At 47.2% G+C, this 17,980-nt stretch overlaps 1 protein-coding gene across 4 annotated transcripts in view; it reads right to left on the bottom strand.

The window, feature by feature from the left end:
• UTRN (utrophin) overlaps nt 1-17,980 on the bottom strand; it is a 1,396,454-nt gene that overhangs the window by 1,059,788 nt on the left and 318,686 nt on the right. For all 4 annotated transcript variants that reach the window (XM_085612275.1, XM_085612279.1, XM_085612276.1 and 1 more), the window contains one exon: nt 6,839-6,954. In XM_085612275.1, coding sequence (XP_085468401.1) covers nt 6,839-6,954 — 116 coding nt within the window. The remainder of the gene's footprint in view (nt 1-6,838; nt 6,955-17,980) is intronic.

Genomic DNA, 17,980 nt, shown 5'->3' with positions numbered 1-17,980 from the left:
AGTGTGTAGACTAGATGAAAATGCATCTGAATAACATAGGTTTGTGTTTGCTAAACTATCATGGTGTACTCTTAAGGTGGAATAGAAATGTGAAAGGTATGACTCACATGTTGTGGATATTGCATTAACCAGTCTTCTTTGAATAATGATATATGTGAAGAATTAACGGGACTAAATGTAATTAGATAACTTCATAAACAATTATTGAAGACTTGTTTTGATACTATTTTTGCTCATGGTAAGTGTGGACCAACCGAGAAAAGGAAATGGCACTGCACGTTAATGCTACATCCAATTTCACTGAAACTTTCAGAGAATGATCATCATACATGTGCTAATGAGAATTACTAGAAACTATTTACTTACTTCAAATTTTAAAATAATGTGCCACAGTTACATGTGCAAATTGCAATGGAATTAAAAAGCTTTATAAGTGACATAGATTTCAGGAAGAATATACGGTTTAGAAACTTTAGAATGAAATACGTATTTCCCTTAATTTACATTGTGTATTTCATGAACTAAAATTCAATTTGGGCCTGCATTTTCTTTCTCTTGCTCGATTCTGTTCTCATGAGAAAGCCTCATACATTTGCAACGTGAGGTGAAACTGTGTTTCATAAGAAGAGTTCCCATGCACATACCAGGACGATTCGCAACTATTTTGCTACTTTGGGAACATTTGCTGTGACAAATTGACCGTTTTAACTCCCTCATGGGCCTTTGCTGGAAGTCTATTGTTTATAATTAAACATTTTGAATATTTTGACAGCTTACATGATGATCTCTACCTTTTTCCAAAAAAATGGGTCTTCTTTATGCTGCACGACAATCATCCTATATGAATTGACCAATGGACTGAGTGGCCTGATGGGATGAGGTGACCCAGGAGATGTAACCCCTGAACTGGGAAACTATATTATGAGTTGGATTGCTGATCGGATACATCATCACACCCCCTTTCTTTTTGCCACTTGTTTCGGCACTTTGCCACCTTTCCAATGAGGATTGCTTCCTATCGGACTCAGAGACAGCATTCAGACGTGCAGACTCTTGGCTCGTGCATACGCTGTGTGCGCTATTCCTGGACTTCTTTCCCCTTTGGGAGAGAATCTTTGAGCTGACATGATCCATGTCCTTTCCTAAACTCTCCCTCTAAAACTTTTGAAATTGTTGGCCTGAGAACAAGAAATTTGATTATTCTGTACTCCTAAATTCAAATGCGTGAAATTGATGTTTAACCTCCTTAAGTTACTGATTCATTCTAACAATTAATCAATCCCCTTTCTGTATGACTTTTCTCCAATGATTGAGTGAGCATTCCAACAGTATTAATGAGGGATGGGAATTCTCATAGAGAGGTCTCTAGTCAACAGGTTCTAAAGTTACTATTTTGCATAGCTTGAAGAGAATTATTTGTTTGTATGGTTCTAGCCCGAATGAATTTCTTCAAGAGACTCGCTCTAGCAGTAATAATCCTGTACCTGTATAGTGTATTATTGAGAGTCATATACATGAATCTAATTACACGTTTGTGAGTCAGTTACCGAATTCCTGGTCCTCATTGGATAACTGGACTGGATCCCCTATAACTGACCCCCCTCGGCACAGTTCAAGATCTATCGGGGGACCAAATAAATGACTCTGATGTATAGTGCCAGGAAAACTTAAGATCCTCTTTGCTGGTGCAGCAGGTATTCTCCAAAGAATCAGGCGGGAACACTACTGCTGCAAAACCAGCCCCCAGTAACAAAAACGACCCCCTTTAGTCAAGACCCGGCCCCACCCTTCCGACCCACCGGGAAAACGCCCGGTACCCGCTACGGCCAGTCTTGTCCTGGCCACAGTGCAGTGAACCACCAGACACACTATACGATGAGAGGGCAGAGAGATGAGTATATTTCATCCAGAGAGGGCTGGTAGATTTCTTTTCAAGAGGTAAAGTTCCTGTACACCTCACTAGAACCAGTCTCCTCACAGTCTGGTGAGAGGGCAAAGCAATGCTCTAAGACGCCTAAATGCATAATTATCTAGCTGGCCATGATGGTCTCTTAGTGAATAAACACTTGAAGAACTTCTACTGGGCTAACAGAATCAGTGTCCACCGAAGACAAAGAGGCTGAACCAAAAGGTTAAACAAAACAAGCATTGAAAATGCAATTGGTCTCGCATTTGTTTGAGTTAAAGCTATTGGCATTGTAAATGGGAATGTCTTACCTATGTGTTATGGAATGTATGTATGTGGTGTGTAGTGGGATTATGTGTGTTGGATTGGATTAGTTAGTTGTGTAATTGTGTGCCATGGAATTGTTTGGTGTGGATTGGATTTGTGTAGTGGAATTATGTGGCATGGGTGCTGTGGAATTATATGGCTAGTGAATATGCGGTATTGCGTGTACTGGAATTATATGAAGTGGGATTGTTTGTGTTGAATTTTATGGCACAATGTGGAATTGTGTGGTGTGGATTAGATGTATGTGTTGTGCAATTGTGTTGTTGAGTTGTGTTATGTGGTTTGGTGTTGAATTATGTGGTGTGGATTGCAAATGTGTGGAGTTGAATTTAGTGGTGTGGATTTGTGTGCGGATAGCTGTATCTGTTTGGTGATGGAAAACAAGACATAGGTAGGAGCTAAGTGTCAAATCTGTGTGTTTGGGTGTTAAAAAAAGAGAGAGTTAGAGCTATTGGTGTAGTAAATGTAAATGCTGCTTACCTATATGTTATGCATTGGAGTGGATGTATGTGGTGTGTACTGAAATTATGTGGGTTGGATTGGAATTGTTAGTTGAGGCATTGGATTGGAATTGTTAGTTATGGCATTATGTGGCATGGAATTGTGTGGTGTAGAGTAGATTTGTGTAGTGGAATTATGTGGCATGGTTTGCAGTTGTATTATGTTTATAGTATATATGTGTTTTTGAGTGTACTGGAATTATGTGGAGTGAGATTGTGTGTAATGGAGTGTAATTATGATTGATGAATGGTATTTTGTGCTGTGGAGTGTTATGTAGTGGAGTTTAATTACGTGGTTTGCTGTTGAATTTTATGGTATGATGTTGAATTGTGTGTTGTAAATTGAGTATATGTAGCGTGTAGTGGAATTGTGTTGGCAGGTGGAATAATGTTGTTAATTTTATTAACTATGTGGTGTGGACTGGATTTGTGTGGCATGAGCAGTGAAATTATGTTGAGTGCAATTATGTGTCATGGTGTGAAGTGTTTTATGTGGATTGGTATGGAGTGGATTTATGTGGGGTGGATTTTTGTGGTATTGAGTAGTGTGTAATTAGGTGGAATTGAATTACGTGTTGTTGAGTGATATGTGGATTGTAATGAGCGGTGTGGTTGTATGGATTGGCGTTGGATTGAGTGGTGTTGTGTGGAGTGGCATTAAGTACAGTGATGTGGCATTGAGTGGTGTAAAGTGGAGTGGAAATGTATAGCATTGTGTGGAGTGCAGTTTGTTGGAGTGGTATTGCATGGAGCAGAGAGGTATTGTGTGTAGAAGAGTGGGGTTGTGTGGAGTGTTGTTGTGTAGAGTGGAGTTGCATTGCAAAAAGTGGCATTGCATAGCTGGCGCTGCATTGATGGATGCTGCGTGCAGTGGTGTGGCGCAGAGAGGAGTGCAGTTGTGTGGAGTGCAGTATTGTAGAGTGGGGCAGCATTGAGTAGAGTCACGTGGATTTGTGTGTGGAGTGGCGTAGAGTGGTGCTGAGTGTAGTGGTATAGAGTGAAGTGGCGTAGAGTAGAGTGGTTTTGCATGTATTGGCATTGTATTGAGTGGTGTTGCGTGTAGTGGCATTGCATAGAGCTGAGTTGCATGGAGTGCGGTTGCGTGGAGTAAAGTAGAGTTGCGTGAAGCACAGTGGCATGGAGTGAAGCAGAGTGGTGTGAAGAAGAGTAGAGTGTCGAGAAGCAGAGTGTCATTGAATAAGGTAGAGTGGCGTGGAATAAAGCAGAGAGGTGTGGAGTAAAACCGAGTGGCATTGAGTGGAGTAAAGCAGAGTGGCATGGAGTAAAGCTGAGTGGAGCAGAGTAAAGCTGAGTGGAGCAGAGTAAAGCTGAGTGGAGCAGAGTAAAGCTGAGTGGCCGAGATGCAAGAATTTGAGTTACTTTGTATGTACAAAGAAGAATACTATACAACTTACGATAACATGCGGCCTCAAAAGAGGTCATTTGCTTCTATAAGGAAGAAGGGGTGTGCGGTTGCCAGGAACTGCCTCTTCTGATTAGCAGTGGGTTTATAAAACTGCACTCAAGTTATATCACCCATGCCTCTAAATAAAGAGTACCACCCAAAAATATTTTATTTGGACTGGCATGGTGTGTTGCATATGATTTCCATTTTGCACACACTGCCGAGGGTAATCCGTTGCATCTGCTTAAATGTGAACTGTCAAGAACAGAGCGAACCAGCATAGTTTTGGTGAAAAGCATTTCTGGCCCTCCTACACATGCACTCAGGTCAATGATGGATAATAGGGAGGGGCTGCCTGATCCAGAGTCTGGCTCAGAATGTCATATTGCAAGTGATCACTTATATATTGCCTGTACTTTATACAGCAGTTTCAAAGTGCTTTAGTTGGGGGGTGGGGGAAATTAAGAGGGCTGGGTGCATCATTCAAACCTAAAGGCGGTTTGAAGCGCTGAGGGGGATGGAAGAAGTCGACTTTAAGTGGATTTTCAAATGCATCACTATAAACCTCTACCACTCATCTATCTATGCATTCACTTAGTTACCTATCCGGTGTACAACCTTATTACCATGTACGGTTTTCGGATTATAACTACTTTGGCAACAATACAATGACGTAAATGACAGAGTGAGCAGGTACAATGGCAGAAGGAAACAAAATTATATAGAGTTAACGTAGATTCTGGCACTTCAAAGTGCAGAGGGTAAAATGATGGTATGGTTGGTCGTTTCTAAGGCTGTTTTGCCGCTTCAAAACACTGCAAAGTCGAAAGGAAGGCTGGGGACCCAAGGGTGTCGGAATGCAGTGGAAGTTGAATAACCTTTCTTTTTTATTTTATTTTTATTGATAATCAGGCTTCACTCAATTCATTGCCATTACATACAATTTAGGCACTGTTTCATATGCAGCGGCTGCAGCTTCATGCAAATATAGATAAAGTACCCGGTACCAGTTGCCCAATTCTATACGATATAGTCAAATAATGTAATCATGTTGCCTGTTTCATACATATTTGGTCCTTTCCCTCTTCTTCAATGAGATCCTAGGAGAGACACGCAGGCTCATGTTTAACCTGCTCACAGCCTCTACCCGAGCAAGAAGAGGACATACGACCCTGGTTTAAGAAGCAAGGATTTTTTGCTTCACTTAACATGTAACTTGTGTATCCTACCCACCGCAGGCAACAGCACAACCTTCAAAGTCAAAAAAGCGGTTTGCATGAAATTTTGGCTCAAATTCAAATGTGAATAAAGATAAAGTACCCGGTACTAGTGTGAGGCAGAGTAAACCATTTATTTATAGGTGGATCCGGGAAGGAAAAATGTCCTGCATAAGAAGAAGCAGTTGTTGCGGGGAGAGACTGGTTCTCGATCCACCATTACTCCGTTTAAGGTTTGCTGTTTTCCTTCCGGGCTACCCCTCCATGCATAAATAAGCGTAAAGCTTCCTAGTCTCCTGATGTTTTACATTACATTAAGATAGGAGCACCGACAATGTAAACCAGCACAAGCGGCACTTCACCCTGTGAGCAGCCTGAGGCTCACCAGGAGTGGCACCCACCCTGCAGGGATGACGACCATAGCCACCCGATGCAGCCTCACTGTGTAGCTGTGACCGCCTCGCGCTGCTACCTCACACTCCTACTGCTCGGTTAAAGTGTCAGCAAAAGCTCAAGTCGGGCGAGCCCCGCATTTTTTAAATATCACACGTGCCGCCATTGGTAATACAAACATTTGCAATGCAATAGGTGCCGCAAACATTTCTTTAGACGTGGGTCGTACAGAGAAAGGTGCGTGGCCTCTTAACGTGAAAGCACGGCATGGGATCTTCTAAACAACAAGAAAAATAATACAAGCATTTCGTAAACACACGATGTATGTGAAGCGGGCACCATAGTAATAACATTTTGAAAAACATAAAAGTGAGTGCCATACTGAAACACGGAGTGGCACCCGTGTATATAAACCTTGTGCATGTGATGGCCTGTAAAGCGCATGGCGTGCTAAATGTTGCAGGAAAGCATGTCGTGCCTGCAGTAGAAGAAATGCACTAAAGAAAATAGTGCTTACAAACTAAATAAGACATACTATGTAACAACAGAGGTAAAAGGGCCAGTCCTCATGGGAGGTTACAAATGAAAACAAGGCGGTACTAATGAGGGACTAATAAGCGTATTACCCAATCAGAAGCCAGCATTCACGAAGGACAATGACAGAAGCCAATGACAAATATGGATGGAGAGTGGGCGGGACTTCAAGTACATACTCCAATACAGCTTGCCTAGCAGAGCAGCACATGCGCTGCCCAGGCTCGACCGGCAAAACTATAGCATAAGGTGAGGAATTTCATCCCTACTTATCCACACTGTCCGCAGCATAAATCAATGACCAAACAACTCCAAGGGAATTAGCAGAACAAACTGCCACCAGTTCCACATCCATTAGAGATAACATTCCAATGGATGAGATGCTAGGTTTGGCCCAGAAGTGAAACTAGAGGGGACCTAGAAATTCTTCAGGAAATAATCCAGCTGAAAAGAAACTCAACCTATTGAGAAAGGAGCTCCTGGGAATGCCACGCCCACAAACTACTGTCTTAAGTGACAACAATAGAATATTACATAAAAGTGACAAATAAGGTACCTTCAGGATCCAGCAGTTTTTCTATCCCCAAATGTTGTTTGGCAATAGTGAAAGCGTGTTCCAGTCTCTCCGTTGGAGACATCTTCATCACCTTTTCCCAGCTGAACAGTTCAGGTCTGAAAATGGAAAAAAGTGAGATCTTTGCATATAGGGTCCACATTGTGCATCATTTTTTAAAGGAAATCATTGCACTTGTTTGACATCGGAACCATAAAAGAGAAAATATGTCCTAATCCTATGCAGGACATTTTCTTTCAAAAACACCATACATTCATTTTCATCTCTACTCACAACCACAAGTACTCCTTTTCCTTTCATAGTAAGCATGAAGACCCTTTGGTCTCACTCACTCCCTACCCATTTCTAATATTATTTAACAACTAAAGGCTGCGATTCCCTGTACAGCTTTGACACTGATAATGTATATAACATACTTCTTTTGAAAACTGAATGCCATATTATTTTGACGTTGTGTTTCCCCCTCGGTTTTGTTGACCTAATTTGTATGTTATGAATCGCTATTTTAAATAGTTAATTTTACACCAAATTGACCCTTGATAAGATATAATGAAGCATTAAAGAATATACAGAAGTGACTATTTTCAGAATATTAAAAATAATAATAAAAACGATGACAAAAACCTAGTTGGGAAACCTTTTAAGTAGAGTTTGCAAACATTTGCCCTTTAAGATGTTCTGCAAATCCCAGTGCTGACCAATGTCTGTTCCACTAACATGTAACTTGCAGAAGGACTGGGATGTTTCATCACATCAGAAATGATAGCAGAGTGTGCGGGTGGAAAGATTGATTGCCTGGTTTAAGTAGATATTTTATTTCTGATTATAATCAGAGGAGGAATGGACACCAAATAGCTTTAAAAAATGTGAACCGTACGTTTAAAGTCGCTGTGCCCAAAGGGACGTCCCAATCCTCTATACATAGCTAAGAAATGTAATGATAGGCGATCCAACATATTTTGGTATGAAGGATGGACGGCAACAATTTTTCCAATTTACAGGCAAAAATAAAAGAAACACTTTACAAATGACAACATACAAGCACAAATAACACTTTAATAATAAGTTAATCTTAGTGCTTTATATTCTAGGTTGAAACTTAACACAAACCTTGGCAAGTGCTTGAGAAGGCTACAGTGAATTAAATGGAAGAGAAAAAGAGAAACTGCAAGGTCATCTCCTACCAATTGGAACAGTTCCCTTTTCATAGGGAAAAAAAATCAATCCAATTGTGACATTAATTACAATCAACAATGATTTCCACTGGAAACGGAAAATACATAGACACCGTGAAATGAGAAAATCGTGCATGTATGATGAAATATGTAATAAAAAAAATAACATAGTAATAACATACTACCTGTCATCAGAGAGCACAAGTTGGAAGCAACCAACAAACAACATTATAAATGTAGAGATATCGGTACGACCCACACATAGGCAATTGTACTACTGAATATCGAACTCCCCAGAATATCGTGGTACAAGAATATCAAGTACAAATTATTGAAAGGGAGTGGCATATACAGAAGTATAGATTTACTATTCCTAACGCTACATCCATGCACCCTGAACACAATACAATACTGGACTGTAGAGTGTACAGTTGTGTCCGAAGAAGCGCCCCAGCGCTTAAAGACATGTGCCCCACGTAGGGACATATATTTGTAATTAAAAGAAGAGAAAATCTAGACTTACTTACTGATCAATATTTTCTTTTTCAATATTTTCTCCTCATTATTGTGCCCCACTGTTATTCTCAAGTCAAGATTCAGGGTGCACGTCAACCTTTGCTTTCTTTAGTGAGTGCTAACGGTACGTACTGAGAGAATTACCAGGGTGAGCTAATCACCCAGAAGCAACCAATAACCATGAACAAAAGCCATTTTTCACCTTCTCTAGCAACAGCAAACTTCAAAAGCATAATACATTGGGAAGGAAAGAGAGGCTTTCGGGGTGGCAGGCCCAAAAGCACTCAATGATGATCTGACCTGATAAATTACCCAGGCATACGTCATTGCACCAAGGATAGAAGAAATGTTTTTGTGAAGTGCAAAACACTTATGGATCTCCTAAAGTAAGATATCACAACGCTAATAGCAATTTCACGAGAAATGTACAACCCTGAAAATTGAAAGTCTCACATAACGCAAAAATGTGAAACACTAGCTTATTTGGGTGCTTTTATGTGTGCTGGAAATATTAAGATGATAATACAATGCTTGACTTTTAGTGCTGAATACATAGGGATGGACCTCAGAAACAGGGAGGAAAATTATTACTTACCAGAAGCTGAGTTGCACCTCCCTGAAATCAAGTGATGGTAGACTATCACCTTTAGCTAAGGAAAGGATGGATGCCAACTCTCACAGAAAGGACTGGTGTTTGTTACTGCAGAATGGACAACAACTTTTCTCAACAGAAATCCCAAACAGGACCTTTATTTGCATCTCACTTAATGGGAGTCCCTGGAATTAAATTCTTCACTATGGAGTGGAAAAACAAAGCGTATTCAGCATTATCCTGTTAGCAATAGCCACTCAAGTCTCGCGTCTGTAGAAATCAAACATAGAAGGGGACCTGGCAGAAACCATAATGGGCACTACTGCATGCTTATTCGTTTTAAGGCGCCTCTAGCAGGACTCAGAGCCTGAAGTGAAGCAGGTCAGAAACCAATGGTGAGATGACGGGTGCGGTCTGAACACACTGTGATGCTGTGTATGAAGTGTGATCACAGGATGAAACCTCTCTGAAGCAGAATCAGTGGGTACCATTGCAGATGATCGAGGGAGGAAGCTCTTTGTCTTCAGGCACAACCAGGGGAGGGTTGAGCAGCAAGCCTCTGGGTGTAGAAGCACCAACAAGTACTATACGTGAGTGGAGAGGACGCCCAGCAGCTGCAGGTGAATGCTGTATTAAGCTGGGCTAGCAAAAGGCGCAGAAGTCAACGTGGACCTGGCTATTGTGAACAGAAGAGAAGCAGGCCAGGGGACGTAGCTCTCTAAAACTGGCTACAATGCAATTTCAACTGCAGCATGGCAGTGAAGTGAACTTAAAAGATACACAATGACAGAAAGGCAACCCATGAGGGAGTAACAGGACGTAAAGTTCAAGGCACACACGAAGAAAGGGCCTACAGAGGGAAGTAGAAAGGATTCGACTGCTGCAGTGCTCTATTTTAAGCGTGCGGTTTCCGGTGCTCAGCACCAGCACTTGATCATCAATACCAGTGCTTTTCTTGAGCACCAGTTAAGGACACATTTACTTATTGTAGACACAGGGAGATTAAGTGATTTGCCCAGAATCACAGGATGTTGAGCCAACGCTGAGACTCAAACCTGGTTCCCCAGCTCCTTCGTCTGCAGCTCTGGCCGTAATGCCACATCCTCGCCCCACTTTCATTGTTAGTAGTTGGTTCTGTTTTTGGCGGCACTAACAGGAGAAATGGGCTGGTGTAAGCTGCCTCCTGACGAGAGTCCCGACACTGGACTGCTGAGTAATTACATTAATCAGTGGACAAAAGAGTTGTTGGCAGCTTTGTATCAGAAAAAGCATGATGAAAATAAAGATAAATAAGGAAGAGGAGACACAAGGAAATGCACGCCTATCTTGCCTCGCACAGATGTTACAGCAGAATATCAATATAGAAAAAGTTGGTACCAGAAATCCACAAGCTTTTAGGCATAGGCATTTGGCATCATTGTGAAACCAGGCAAAATTAAAATGATGTAAGGCAACAAGTTTTTTTTCCTACAGTGTGAAGCACAGCTCCCAAAAAAGGTGAATCAAGGTGTGGAACTTTGGGGACCCACATGCTTAAGAGGAGAGGTTGATGATATTTTATGGAAATAAGCACAACTCTCTCAGTGCTATCCCATCATTCTGCTCACATTTCATCCTTCCTTATATCACCCTCACTTATTTTAAAGACATATTGTGAATTATTAAGAACATACAATGCCTTGTACCCCGCCAATTGCTTACCACTGGTTGGCTTTACTGTCAAACTAATTTGTCTACTTCTTATTCAATGGCTTTTTGAGTTCCAGCTTGTCAATCTTGTATTTTTCCATCCCACAGAGCATAGCCTCTTTTCCATCTCTCTCCAACTGGCTGGTTCTATGAATTACCTGCTCACGTTTGGAGAACTACTTGTTTCTTTTTGTTTAAGCACTCTTTGGGATTGCATGTGTTTTGCATCTGACTCTCTTGTGCTCCCCCACACTGCTATCTCTCATCCATGTGCATCTCTCCCCACACACATTCGTGTTGTTGTCCCATGCCCATGCGCCGCTGTGCTCGATAATGCTCTTTGGGTAGTGTCTCTACCTTCTCCCTTTGTTTCATCCCTCATTTTGTCTCTTGCCCCACCAACAATGTTGCTTCATCCCCAATCCCCAACACCCACAACCTGTTCATCTGTTTTGTTTTTATATATTTTTTTAAAAAGCAGTTTTGCTGTACTTGTTTTTGAGTCGACCCTAGAAGCGCATGTGCTGCTCTGCAAAGCGTGTTGTATCTACTCTGGGGGGCTTAGATCATGCCCCGCTGCCATATGTTCCTTCCTGTGCCTCTCAAAATTGCTTTCTTTTCATTGGGGAAACATTGCTTGTTGACTTTGGGTGTGTTTTGACTTTTATGGGGACTGCCCCTGGTACATGTCCCCCTACTCTTTTGTTTATGCATGTCTGTGTCAGTGCACTCTTTTTTATTAAGGCTGTTCAGAATGTTGGCTACCAGCCCATAATCCCCCAGAAAGGCTTTCCGTACATGTGGTATAGTTTTTTTTTTTATTGCAATCTCAAATATATACAAGTATGGGCCTACAACCTTCCGGCCGGCCGCTAGAGTGACAGGAGCATATGACATACATACAAAAAAGGCTCTTGGCGTTGCAGAGAGGTAAATCAGGAGGTATCAACGACGTGGGCCACTTGACTCCGAGCCCGCAATACGGTTTCATTTTATAAGAACACAACAACACAAAAAAACCACACCCGCAAGGCAACCCGCAATCCGAAGTGACAGCACGTGCTCCGTAACTGGGGGACCCCAACCATCCACAAGAATCTAAAGAGGGGAACGGGAAGAGAGCAGGGACCGGGGGACCCTGTGCCCGGGGCCGGGGGAGGGGGTCAACTAGGGGGACGGAGCTGGCGAGGCAGCCGGCAGCAGTGGTGGCTCACAAATACCCCCGCGGTAGGCGTTCCAGGGGCCCCAAACTTTCACCCACGCCCCAGGCTTACCTCTCGCCACGTACACCACCTTTTCTCGGAACATGCACCAATCCATGTGTTCTTTCCAGGCCGACACCGCCGGGGGCCTCTGGGACCCCCACAGCTGCGCGATGTCACGCTTAGCTATCATATATCCCAGAGTCACCCATCGTGTCTGCGGAACCGAGTAGTCAGTTGGTTCCCACACATTCAACAAGCATCTCCTCGCTTCAGGCAACAGCGCGACACGCGTAACCACTCGCAGGACCTCATGCACACCACGCCAGAATCGCTCCACCTTCGGGCATTCCCACAGAATATGCAAAAAAGTCGCCAAAGCACCACACCCACGCTTACACAGCCCATCCTCGGCATAGCCCATACGCAGAAGCCTTGGCCCCGTCATGTAAACCCGGTGGAGGATCTTTAGCTGGACGAAGCGAAGGCGAGCCGGTATGGCCACCTCCTTCGGAGAGGCCACCTCGGAAATCCAGTCCTCGTCGTCCAACTCCAGCCCATCGGCAACCCAGGCCTCGCGGAGGCCAGTCAGCAAGCCCGAGCGGTCATTAATCAGTTTTTTGTATATGAGGGAGATCGTGCTGCCCGGAACATGGCCATCCAGCACTCTATCCTCCAGGGGGGATGACTCCGGAATGGAGGCGACGTCTGGGAAGACGGAGCCCAGTGCGTGGCGGACCTGCAAGTACCGAAAGTATTCACTGCCCTGCAGCTGAAACTCCGTCTGCAGCGTCTCGAATGTTTTAAATCCCCCCCTCGTCCAGAGGTCCCCCACTGTACTGATGCCGATCGTGTCCCACTTCTCGAAATCCTTCGAGGTCCACAGGGAGCCCAACCTCTCAGACGCATATAGTGGTGACGCCCGGGTCAAACGGTCCTTCCACCCCATAGCTGCGTTAGCCGCGTGCCATACTCGCACCATGACACGCGTAGGTCCCGTCAGGCGGGGGTCGGGCGCGCCAGAGTAAAGCGCTCGATTGTAGTCGCCGCCAGGCAGGAGCATCTTGTCCATTTCAAATGCCGGGTTTAAGGCGGGCCCGTAAAGGCCATGATTAATTGCAGCTAGCTGGGAGGCCCAGTAATACCGTTTAATATCCGGGAGGGCAACCCCCCCGTCGTACCACGGGAGCGTCAACTTCGCCAAGGCAATACGCGGCCTCCCGTCCCAGAACAAGCGACGCTGTAGACTCTCCACCTCACGGAAGTAGCGCGCCGGGACCAAGTCCATAGTGTTCTGGAGAGCGTACAGGAAGCGTGGCAACGACATCATCTTAAACAATGCCGCCCGGCCGAGCGGCGAAAGCGGCAGGCGCCGCCAACGCGCGACGTCCTCCTTCAAGCGCTGGAGGGGGGGAAGCAAATTCCGCTCGTAGCGGGCCTCCGGGTCCAGAGTGATATAGATACCCAGGTACCGGAACCCCTGAGAGGCAATCTGGATCGGACAGTCCCGCGGGAGGACGGGAGCCTCCCCGGAAAGCACATACACACATGATTTAGCCCAGTTGATGACAAGGCCTGAGTTGCGGCCAAATGAGCGCAAAACATCAACCAGGACAATCAGTGATTTACGCGGGGAGGCGAGGTACAAAAGGATATCGTCAGCGTATAGGGACACGCGGTCCTCATACTCGGGGGTCCAACGGAGACCACGGATGGAAGGGTGCCACCGCAGCCACTCCGCCAGGGGTTCCAAGGCCAGTGCAAACAGGAGAGGCGACAAGGGGCAACCCTGTCGCGTGCCTCGTCCCAGCGCGAATGGGGCCGAGACTCGTCCATTCACCACCACCTGCGCCAATGGGCCCGAATACAACAATTTGACCCAGCTGATGAATCCCGGTCCAAATCCAAATTTCGCCAGCATCGCCCAAATGTATGGCCACTCGAGTGTATCAAACGCCATGGTGGCGTCTAAGGACGCCAAGATGGCCGGCTCCCGCACAAACGGAACACGCGCAAGCACCCCGTGCAGGCGCCGCAGATTAAGGGCCGTGTTGCGATGGGGTATAAAGCCGGACTGGTCTTGGTGGACCAGATCGCCCACCACGCCGACCAGCCGGTTGGCGAGCACGTTGGCGAGGATTTTGGGCTCCGCATTCAAGAGCGAGATAGGCCTATAGGATGTGACCCGTTCTCGGGGTCTCCCCTCCTTGTGGATCACTACGATTGTAGCCAGACGCTGGTCCGGCGGGAGGGAGCCCCGCGAGTGGGCCGCCAGGAACATCGCGCGAAGGTGGGGTGCCAGCACATCCGGTCGCAGCTTATACAGCTCGATAGGGATACCGTTTGGGCCCATGGCCTTGCCAGATGCGACCGAGCGTATGGCAAGGGCAATTTCATCCGAGGTGGGAGCAGCCTCCAACGACTCCCTGTCCTCCACCGAAAGGGAGGGCAGCGCGATGTCCCGAAGCAGGGCATGGGAATCCTCCTGCGAGCAGGGAGAAACCGGGGAATACACCTCGCGGAAATAATCCGCGAAGCAAGAGACAATGTCTTCTGGCTCGGTGACACGTACACCATCCATTCTCTTGATCAGCGGGACCACACGATTCGCTCTCTCCTTTTTATCCAACCACGCAATTAATTTACCAGCCTTATCACCCACATCATACAGTCGCCCCTGTTGCTCTCTACTGAGGCCCCTGGCCGCCTCCGTGACGAGGGCCCTATAGGCCGCCTGCTTAAGGTGTAGAACATGTAGTGTGGCATCCGTCACCCCACTCCCCAGGTCACCCTCTAGTTCAGTAATTTCGGCTTCCACCCGGGTCACCTCCTCCTGTTCGCGCCTCCGGGCATGGGAGATAAAGGAGAGGGCCTCCCCTCTAAGAACTATCTTGAAGGCTTCCCACAGGGAGATAGCCGAAGGGACAGACCCCACATTCTCCTCAAAATACCGCTGCAAGGATTTAATCAAGTCGGCACGAATAGTGGGGTCGCGCAGGTACCATGCATTGATTGGGGCTACCCTGCCCTCCCCCCTCGGGAAGACATCAAAATGCAACAGGAGCGGGGAGTGATCTGAAATACCCCGCGCCAGATGGCGCACCTCTCCCACTCTCCCAGCATAGGCCGCAGGGACAAGGACATGATCAAGCCGCGAGAGGCTACCATGGGCACCCGAATGAAAGGTGTACTGCAGCTGCGCGGGATGTTTTAGTCGCCAGCAGTCTACCAATCCCAATGTATCTAAGAGGCCGGGCAGCCACGCCTGTGCCCGGGGGAGGTCCCTAGGGGGGTAACGATCCATAGTCCCAGAAGCCACCGCATTGAAGTCTCCCCCAACCACCAGAAGCCCCCCCGGGAGGTCAAGGAGGAGGCGCCCCAGGTCCGCAAAAGTGGTAGATTGTAACCCCGGTGGGACGTACACGGATACAAAAACGACTACTTTGCCCTCCATTCTCCCCACCAAGACCGTGTAACGTCCCCTCTCATCATGGCGCACCTCATCTATTTCCAGCGGGAGCGAGTTCTTAACCATGATGCCCACCCCCCGCGAGCCCGACGTGAAGCCCGAGTGGGCCACCAAGCGATAGCCCCGCCGATTCATGGCATAAAAGGAATTACCAATAAGGTGTGTCTCCTGCAGAAAGACCACATCTGGAGAAATTCGTTTCAGATACTGCAGGACCACACCTCGCTTAATCCTATCCCCCAGTCCATTAACGTTCCACGACAACAGAGTCAAATCCCTACCCCCCATCACATACAGAAGCCATCATTTGTCCCCCCAAGAGCACCTCTAAAACACCAACACAGTAAAGGGTTTGCCTTGCGGTAAAAACGAACAACACCCCACCCCAACCCACCCGTCCCAACAGAACTCCCCCCTCCCTGCACCCCTGCATGAGCCCAGACAGCCCCCCCAAAGTGCAGTGTGCCTGTTGCCCCATAGATGAAAAAACTAACTAGTCCCCCAGAGGAGGAGGGAAAGCCCCCAAGAGACCCCGCACGACCTCCACAGGAGGGGAACATACACGAACAGTCAATGATAACAATAATATTGTCCCGAGCAAGGCCTACTATTTGTCCCTCAGTCCTGATCCGGCGGGCCCTCCCCACCAACCGCACCCCCCTCACCCCCCCGGCCCCGATCCCCGGGCAAAGTGTCCAACCAGTCCCCGGCCGCCTCGGGACGATCAAAAAAGTGTGTGCGGCCATCCACCTCTACCCTCAGCTTAGCTGGAAAAAGCATTGCATACTTAAGGTTCAGGTCCCGTATGCGACGTTTAACTCCGAGAAAACTCAGTCTCTGCTTTTGGACCGCCGGAGTAAAATCAGGATAGAAATTGACGTCCATGTTGTCGAGTCTGACCGGTCCTTGTAGCCTAGAAGTCTGCAGAATAGCGTCCCTGTCCCGAAAATTGAAAATCCGGGCAATGAGAGGCCTCGGCGGGGCTCCGGCCTTAGGTCTTCCTCCGGGGACCCTGTGGGCACGTTCCACCGCAAAGAGTTTACTCAGCCCCCGGGGCTGGAGATGGGTGAGAATCAAGTCCTCCACAAACAGATCCACCGCCTCCTCCTCTCGTCCCTCCGGCACCCCAATAATGCGGACATTGTTCCTCCGGGCCCGACCCTCGGAATCCTCCAGTCGACGATCCATCAGGGCGCTCGCCTGGCCAAGCCGGCGCACCTCCTTTTGGAGGGCCGCCACGTCCGTAGTGAGGCCCGAGGTAGTGTGGGCCAAAGAGTCGACCCGGTCATTCGTTTTGGACAAATCGGCCCTTACCAGGCCCACATCCACGAGGACCGAGTCTATCTTCTGCGCCAGAGTGTCAAAGCGCTGGTCCACCGAGGCCTTCATCTCGGCGATGGCGCCCATGACGTCTCGGAGGGTCAGATCCGCGGGCAGAGCAGGAGCATCAGTCGGGCCCGCAGGGGACGTACGCGGCGCCTCAGGAGATCCCTTCTGGAGGGTGTAGCGGTCCATGTTGTTGGACTGATGGGCCGTGCCACGGCGGGTCGATTTCACCTTTGCCCGGTCGCCATCTTGCTTTGTGGACATGGTTGCAGTCCCCAAATCGTGCCAATCTCCTCGAAAGGGCCGACAAACCAGTTCACGGGCTCCGGGGGGGGGGCGACCACAGGTCCGCAGGCCGAATCACAGACGGCGGGTTGGCCGGGCAAGGCCACACCACCGCACACCGCCCCGCAACCCTACCTCGCCCGTCAGCAAGGAGGGCGCAAAAGCGAAAGTGAAAGTGCGGGGTACGCGAGTCACCCAGCCCTGCCCGCCGCTGTTGTTCACTTTGTCTCCGGATCGCCCCACTACTCCAATCCGGGGGGCCGGCGTGGAGAAGGCCGCAAACCTCAATCGGTGCTCCCGCCGGTGTCCGAGGTCCGATTTGGAAACGGAAAACGGGTGTCACCTCAGCTCGGGCTCACAAACACAGTCCCCTCATCTAGGACAGGATATAGTCAGGATTAATGCCGGAGGTCGCGGAGGTCCTCGGGAGCCTCGCACCTACGCGGCCATCTTGGTTGCGCGCTAGGCTCCTCCTATACATGTGGTATAGTTGATGTGCTTATTTGTTTGTTAATACTACTGTGGGCGCTCATTCCCCCAGCAAGGCTTTCCCGCATTCATGTATTTGTTATCTATGTGCTTAATTAAAAAATCAATAAAATCACGCAAACTGAGCCGCAAGGTATCGCAACACTTTTTCGACTCCTTTTCTATTCGGAGCAGGGAAGGTTGAAATTTAGCGCAATTTATGTGCCTGATTAAAAAAATTAATAACCACACAAACGCCCCTCCAAGGTATCTGAGTCAACTCCTCTTCTATCGTGTGCAGGGGCGTTGATATTTAGCACAATTTATGTGCTTTATTTGTAACAAAAAAAATTAAAAAATGGCTTTCTCGCCTTCATATATTTGTCTTTTGGGTGCTTAAGT

The sequence above is a fragment of the Triturus cristatus genome, chromosome 6, assembly GCF_964204655.1.
Source record: "Triturus cristatus chromosome 6, aTriCri1.1, whole genome shotgun sequence".
In the NCBI taxonomy this organism is placed as follows: Eukaryota; Metazoa; Chordata; class Amphibia; order Caudata; family Salamandridae; genus Triturus; species Triturus cristatus.
Note: the sequence above shows the minus strand (reverse complement) of the source record. Positions and strands in the feature narration are given on the sequence as shown.